General features: G+C 71.1%; 1 protein-coding gene across 1 annotated transcript; it reads left to right on the forward strand.

The window, feature by feature from the left end:
* The first annotated feature begins 1272 nt into the window (after positions 1-1272).
* On the forward strand, positions 1273-7600 carry CNN2 (calponin 2). The gene is made up of 7 exons (XM_051841869.2): positions 1273-1430; positions 4450-4571; positions 5254-5320; positions 5411-5548; positions 6187-6303; positions 6486-6632; positions 6898-7600. The coding sequence occupies exons 1-7, from the start codon at positions 1368-1370 to the stop codon at positions 7150-7152; spliced, it is 909 nt and encodes a 302-aa protein (XP_051697829.1). The 5' UTR covers positions 1273-1367; the 3' UTR covers positions 7153-7600.
* Positions 7601-7705: the final 105 nt, after the last annotated feature.

Consider the following 7705-nt stretch of genomic DNA (forward strand, 5'->3'; position numbering starts at 1 on the left):
CCAGGTCGGGGAACACGGAACCGCCCTGAGCTCCCTCCCCAGCGGCAGAGCGAGGCTGACAGGGCACAGGCAAGGGGCAGCGGGTGGCACGGCCGTGAGGACCCCTCCTCGGGTGCCTGGCTCGGGCTCTCGACGCCAGCTCCCCGCTGACGCAGACCCCGGGGCCCGTGGGAGCCCCAAATGAGCTCCTGGCTCCCGGCTTCAGCCCGGCCCGCCCCAGCCATCTGGGGCGTGACCCAACCGAGCCGCGAAGATCTCGCTGCCTTTCCAATAAAATATTCAATTTTTTCCATGAACTCTGCCTCATAGAAAGAAACTTTTTCTTTGAGACAAAATTCACACACAGCCGGGTTGTTTCAAAAAAGATTCCCGACCCCCGAACGGGGCCCCACCTTGAAGGCGGCTGCCACTGGGCCCTGTTCCGGGAGCACACGGGCCAGCCGGCTCCGGAGCCAGGACGCGAGCCCCTCCCCCGAGGCTGAGGCTCGTCGGGGCTGGGGGCCGGGCCCGCCCCCGGGGAGCGGGGCTGGATGGGGGCTGCACAGCCCCGGGTGGGCCCTGCGGGGCAGAGAAGACATCACATCAACCTGTGTGTCCTGGACCCGCCTGTGGGGCCGCGGCGTGGTGGGTAGACCACGCGGACCCCCAGGTGCGGTGAGAGCAGCAGGGACCCCGCCCTGCGCACGCCCCGATCGATCTCCCTCCCTCGCGGCTGCTGGGTCGACCACCCGCACGCTCGGGGTGAGCAAGAAACCGAGACCCCGAAGGGAAAGGATTTGCCCGGATGGGAGTGGGCGTGGGCGTGGGCGCCCCCCAGGAGAGGAAAGGACCCCAGGGGCGCCAGGCCCCTGCACTGCCTCCCGCCAGTCCGGGGCTGAGCCGCGGGCAGCAGGGGCGCAGGCCGATGCACGCGCGAGCGCGTGGACGTCCACGCTGTTCTGCGTCCGTGTGCCCGGCTCCCGCACAGACACCGCCCGTGGAGCACCAACCGCGTGCCCGGTCTCCGTCCGGCCCCGGGGTGGCGCGGGACTCTCGGGGGTCGCGCTCCCGGGGCGGGGGTGTCAGCGGAGCCGCCGGGCGAGGGGCCCCTCCCGGCCGCCGCCGTCCCGGGAGCGCGACCCGGGTGGGGGTCGGGCGCGGCGAGGGGCTCAGGAAGTCCGCGGCCGCAGGAATTCGGCGCTGCCCGGCCTTATAAGGACAAGAGCGCGGCGGGCCAACCAGCGGCGGGGGGCGGGGCCGTCGCCGCCGCGGCACGCCCCCGCCGCCCGCACGCCCCGCCCCCGGCACGCCCCTCGTGGGCGCCCCGCCCCCGGCACGCCGCCTCGCGCGCCCCTCCGCGTCCCGCGCGCTCGGTCCGCGCCGCCAGCATGAGCTCCACGCAGTTCAACAAGGGGCCTTCGTACGGGCTCTCGGCCGAGGTCAAGAACCGGGTGAGTGAGGGGCGGCGCCTCGGACCCGGGCGGGCGTCGGGGCGGCTCTGGGAGGGGCGCCCCACGGCTCCTCGGGGAGCCCCGAGATTCCAGACGAGGCAGCGCCTCCCGTCCGCGGCGCTGGGTGGTGGTCTGGGCGCCCTCCCCGCCCACCTGGGCCCGTGGATGCGCCCTCTGGTCTCAGCCCCGACCCCCACAGCCTCCAGGCCTCGGAATGTGCAGCGCGGGTGGGGGGACCCCTGCAGCCCCCTCCCCATCCGCGGGCCGCACTTCTGCTTTTTCGGCTTCGGGACAGGAAAGGGGCGGGGCCGCGGTGCTGAGCAGGGTGTGGGCCACCCCCGCGGGACTTTCTCGACCTGTTCTAAACCTGCGGGCGCCTTCTGCCCCGCCCCGCCCCGCCTTCCCCGAGGGCCCCCGAGCGAGCGCGACCCTGAAATGCCTGGCAGCGTGGACAGGGCCGATGAGAGACTTTTGTAAAAACTTTGCGAGAGAGAGAGAGAGAGGGAGAGAGCTTCCGCCCACTGGTTCACCCCCCAAGTGCCCACTATGGCCAGGGCTGGGCTGCATCCGGGGCCCCGGGGGCGGGGTGGCAGGGACCCCCGCGCTGGAGCCGGTCCTGCTGCCTCCCAGCGTGCATCGTGCATCAGAGGGAGCTGGAGTCAGGAGCCGGGCCCGGAATGGGCTCCAGGAGACGGGCGGGCGTGGGGCTGGAGCTGGCCGGCCCGGAGACCCTTTTGGAGAGCCCACTGTGGCTCTGGCCCGGAGAGGGGCAGGAACGGGATCCTGAGTGGGGAGGGGCAGAGAGAGATGGGGAACGTTCGGTTCCTCCTAGTGGCCTGTCCGGCTGACAGGTGGGAGGGCGTGGTCATCCTGCCCCCCCCACTTTCCCCCGGGGGCACCTGGGGATGCAGCCCCACAGCACAGGCTGGGCACTCGGCGGGCCTGACAGGTCCCTGCCCTCCGGGAGACCCTGGGGCTCCTCGGAGCCTGCCCACCCGGGGACCAGAGGGCGGACGGGCGAGCAGGGACCCAGCCGGTGGCCGGCTGCCCTAACCACTGGGCGTGGTTAAGCCCTGGCTTGCACCCGGCCTGCAGTGGCGCCGCAGGACCACACAGCTTGGGCCCAGGCCAGACCCAAGGCCAGCGCCCACTGGCCCCCGGCTCTCCCAGGTGGGCTGGCCCAGGACAGCGGAAGTGGGGAGGGTGCACCGCCCTCCCACCACCCCCACCGCGGCGAGGCAGCTTCCGGAGCCGGCAGCAGGGTGTGGTGAGGGGCAGGCCGACACCTGCCTGGCGGCGCTGAGGTCAGAGGAGCAGCGGCCGCCCCAGCTCCCTGTGTCCGGCCCGCGGCCTCCCAGTTGGAAGAGCAGCGCCACCGGCAGCTCGCGGGGTCGCACCGAGCTGGCAGCCCCGCTGCAGACCCGGTCCCCGTGGCTCCGAGCCCACGCCCTGTCCACGGTGCAGCCGCTCGGGGCGACCCAGGCCGCACGAGGCAGGCCGAGGTCCGGGGCCTCTCAGCCGCCACGGCCCGGGAACAGCTGGTCCCAATTCAGCAGGGGCGCCAGGGCACATTCCTGGCAGTTTGTGGGGAGCAGGAATGCACTGGGGGCCGAGGTGGCAGGGGGAGGGCGGCCCCGTGGGAGGGGCCCGCCAGGCGCCTCTGCCAGGAGTGCTGACCCCCGGCCCCCCGGCCCCCGGGGCTGACAGTGACCCAGCCCAGCTGCACCAGGCGTGCGTGGCGCCCTGAGCCTCCAGCTCCACTCAGGGCCTGAGCCCTCCGCCCGCTCTCGGGGTGGGGCTAGCCCCCCCCTGCCTTTGTCTCCACTGTGCCACGGCCTCCCCGGGCCCAGCCCCAGCCGTAGGAGCAGGGTGCACAGCCGGGAAGCAGGGGGGGGCTCATGCCGGAAGACCGAGGCTCAGAGGGTGGAAGACGCCCCTCAGAGGCGGGGTGGGGGGCAGAGGGCAGCTGTGGAGTCCACGGGGTCCTGGGGTGTGGGGGGCAGGAGGGAGGGGGAAGTGAGAGGGAGGCAAGAGGCCGGCCCTGTGACGCGACGGGTAAAGCCGCCGCCTGCAGGGCTGCATCCCATGTGGGCGCCGGTTCAAGTCCCCGCTGCTCCACTTCCAATCCAGCTCTGTGCTGTGGCCTGGGAAAGCAGTGGACGATGGCCCAAGTCCTTGGGCCCCTGCACCCGCGTGGGAGGCCCGGATGGAGCTCCTGGCTCCTGGCTTCGGATCAGACCAGCTTCGGCCGTTGTGGCCATCTGGGGAGGGAACCAGTGAATGAACTCTTCATCTCTCTTTCTCCCTTGGCCTCTCTGTCTTATTGAATAAATAAATCTTAGAGAGAGAGCGCTAGGCGGGGGGGGGGGGGGGCGGGATCCGCAGCAGAGGCCCCCAGGGCAGCCGGCTTCTCCCCCCACCCGCCCCAAGCTGCAGGAGAGCTCCCTAAATCCCGCTCTGCCGCCTCTGGTCCCTCGGTGCTGAGGGGTGGGCGGGGCCGGGGTGCTCCTGTGGGAGCCCACACGCCCCCTGCTGGGCAGGACAGCTCCTGCAGGTGGGAGTTCGGGGAGATGGGGGTCCTCTCGAGGCGGGGTAGCCACACCCGCATCCGAGTGGGCGGGGACGCGTGTGCACCGCCCGGCCGGCTCCTCCGCAGGGAGTGGGCGCTGCACTCCGGGGCCAGCACCCGCGAGACCTGCACACAGGGGTTCTTCCATCTGCTGCTTCCTGGCCACAATGGCCAGGGCGGGCCAGGCTGGAGCCAGGAGCTTCGTCCAGGGGCCCGAGGACCTGGGCCCCTCCGCTGCTTTCCTAGCAGGGAACTGGCCGGAGCTGGCGGCCGCGAGCCAGGACGGAGTGTTCTGGAGTTAGATGGGTTGCACGCTGTCGCGAGGGCACCGAGCGCCGCTGTGTGTGTGTTGAGGGGGTGATGGGGAGCAGGGGCGGGGTCCCGCGGCCCGGGATCGTGTGCCGTGGCAGGGGGGAGGGGGGGCCGGCCTCACCGAGCGCTGCCCCACAGCTGCTGTCCAAGTACGACGGCCAGAAGGAGGCCGAGCTGCGCAGCTGGATCGAGGGACTGACCGGCCTGTCCATCGGTCCCGACTTCCAGAAGGGCCTGAAGGATGGGGTCATCCTGTGCACGTGAGTGGGCGCCCGCCCCCCGCTGCCCTGTGCCCGCCCACCCCTGCCCTGCGCCCCCCACTGCCTTGTGCCCGCCCACCCCTGCCCTGCACCCCCCACTGCCCTGTGCCCGCCCACCCCTGCCCTGGGTCCCCACCACCCGCACAGGAGACCCGGATGGAGCTCCTGGTCCCAGCCCTGGCTGTGGTGGGCATTTGAGGGGTGAGCCAGCAGGTGGAAACGCACTCGCTCGCTCTCCCCCCCGCTCGCTCTCCCCCCCCCACTCTCCCCCCCACACTCACTCTTTCAAGTAGAGGAATATAAATCACTTCTTTGGCACAAAACCGTTTGGCAGCCCGTGCACAGCTCTCTCACGAAACACATTTCCACGAACTTCCAAAGACCCCTCACACGATGGATTTTCTTTCTGCACCAGAATGAACTTACCCTAAACATTTTGACAAGCAGGAGACACAGAGATCTGCCAGCTGCGGCTTCGCTCCCCGGATGCCTGCAAGAGCCGGGGCTGGGCCAGGCGGAAGCCAGGAGCGGGGGGCTCCAGCCGGGTCTCCTGGGTGGGTGGGGAAGCCGCGGCCCGGGGGGGGGCCGTGAGTGTGCCCAGGAAAGCTGGCCTGGCCCCGGAGCCCCGTCCTGGCTGACCGGGCTTCCTGTCCCGCCCCCTGCCCCGTGCCCCCACCCCCAGACTGATGAACAAGCTTCAGCCGGGCTCAGTGCCCAAGATCAACCGCTCCATGCAGAACTGGCACCAGGTGGGTGCTGGCGAGGGGGCCGGCGGGGGCCGGGTGCCCGTCTGGCCGGCGGGCCGACAGCCCCTCCACGCCCGTGCCCTGTGTCCACAGCTGGAGAACCTCTCCAACTTCATCAAGGCTATGGTCAGCTACGGCATGAACCCCGTGGACCTGTTCGAGGCCAACGACCTGTTTGAGAGCGGGAACCTGACGCAGGTGCAGGTGTCCCTGCTGGCGCTGGCCGGGAAGGTGAGGCCGGGAGAGCGGCGGCCAGGCGGGCGCAGACGCGCGGTGCTGCCGAGGGCACGCGGCGGGCCCCGGGCACCCCCCGGGTGGGAGACAGAGAAGCAGAGACACCCAGAGGCCTCCCACTGGCTGGCTAACTCCCGGGTGCCCACAGCGGGCCGGGCCAAAGCCGGGAGCTGGGAGCTCCAGCCGGGGGCTCCCCCGTGGCCGGCGGGGCCCCAAGCATTTTCCCTGCCACCTCCTAGGCCATCAGCAGGGGGCCAGGGTCAGGAGCAGACATTGAGTGGGGGGCGGGGGTCTCGGCCGCCTGTGAGGGTGCATGGAGGTCACCTCTGGGGCCTTGGCTCTCAAGCCAGGCTGGGGGCGTGGCTGGCGCAGGGCTCCGGCAGGAGGAGCCTGGAGGAGTGGGGAGGGGCTCTGGCGGGAGGGGCCCTGCCCAGATGTTCTCAGAGGCCCCCAGTGGAGGCGGGAGACCAGGCAGGCAGGAGCCGGGGACAGGGGTCCAGGCCGGAGCCGATGGCAGCGGCTTGCCCAGGGTTGCCAGGACAGGGTGTGGGCCAGGGGAGGTGACGGGAGGTAGGAGAGAAGGGGTGGGGGTCCTCGGCTGACCCTCCTTGGTCCTCCCGGCCCCCCTGCCCCAGGCCAAGACAAAGGGTCTGCACAGCGGTGTGGACATTGGGGTCAAGTACTCGGAGAAGCAGGAGCGCAACTTTGATGACGCCACCATGAAGGCCGGCCAGTGCGTCATCGGGCTGCAGGTGCGTACAGGCCCGGCACCCGGGGCCCATGCTGGGGGGGCACCAGGGCCCCTGGGCTGTGCTGCACTGGGGCCTACGGAGGGGAGGGGCGCTCCGGACGCAGCCCAGGCCCTGTCAGACTCTAGGCGGGGTAGAGGGGCCTAGCAGGGGCAGCCTGACCGCTCCTGCCCGCCGCCCCGCAGATGGGCACCAACAAGTGCGCCAGCCAGTCGGGCATGACGGCCTACGGCACGCGGAGGCACCTGTATGACCCCAAGAACCACATCCTGCCTCCCATGGACCACTCCACCATCAGCCTGCAGATGGGCACCAACAAGTGTGCCAGCCAGGTGGGTCCACCCCCTGGGGACACAGCCCCCCCCGCACACACACAGCGCCCATCTGGGCTGGGCCAGGCTGGGGCCGGGAGCCAGGAGCTCCATCCGGGTCTCCCAGGGGGGTGGCGGGGGCTCGCGGACTTGGGCCATCCCTGCACACAACGCAGGCTGGGCTGGGAGCAGGTGCACCCGGCACAGCCCAGCAGGGAGGCCCCAGAGGCCTTTAGCACGCACGGGCGGGGCGGGGCGGGGCCTGACGCCCCGCCTCCCTGCCCAGGTGGGCATGACGGCCCCCGGGACGCGGCGGCACATCTACGACACCAAGCTGGGCACCGACAAGTGCGACAACTCCTCCATGTCCCTGCAGATGGGCTACACGCAGGGCGCCAATCAGAGCGGCCAGGTCTTCGGCCTGGGCCGCCAGATCTACGACCCCAAGTACTGCCCGCAAGGCCCAGCGGCCGAGGGGGCTGCCCCGGACTCCGGGGAGGCCGAGCACGCCCCCTACTGCCAGGAGGAGGCGGGCTGCTGAGGGCCCGCGCCCGGGGGTCTGAGCTGGCCCGTGCTTTGTGCCCAGTGCGAGCCCTGGGCTGGGGGCAGGGGGCGGGGCCGGGACCCGAGGGGGGCCGCCCCCTCCCCAAAGGTTCCGCTTTGCTGTCCTCTCTCCACCCGCCATCCGCTTGTGGTTTCTGTACCCACGAAGTTTCTGGCAGTTGTAACGAAAGAATCGGAAGAATTTCCTCTCATCCGGAGGTTGGGGAGGGCTGGGGGGGAGGGGGCCAGGCGGGCAACCGGATTTCCCCAGGCCCCACACCCGCCGCCCTGACCCCCACTGGGGCGAGTGTTGGAGGCGAGGCCAGACCTTCCCCAGGGCCCCCCAGCTCCTGCCGGACCCCGCCCCCCCGCCCGGGGCTCCCGGACCAGGAGATAATGTGAAATGCTCGCTGTGGACCAAAAGCAATAAATATCTGCATTTTTAATGAGGGCGTTGAGAGCCTGGTGCTGGAGGGAGCGGGGTGGGGGGCGGGGTCGCCCTGAGGGGTGGGGCGAGGGCTGAGGTCAGTGTGGGCGGAGAGGTGGGGGCC

This window comes from Oryctolagus cuniculus, chromosome 16 (genome assembly GCF_964237555.1).
Source record: "Oryctolagus cuniculus chromosome 16, mOryCun1.1, whole genome shotgun sequence".
Classification (NCBI taxonomy): domain Eukaryota; kingdom Metazoa; phylum Chordata; class Mammalia; order Lagomorpha; family Leporidae; genus Oryctolagus; species Oryctolagus cuniculus.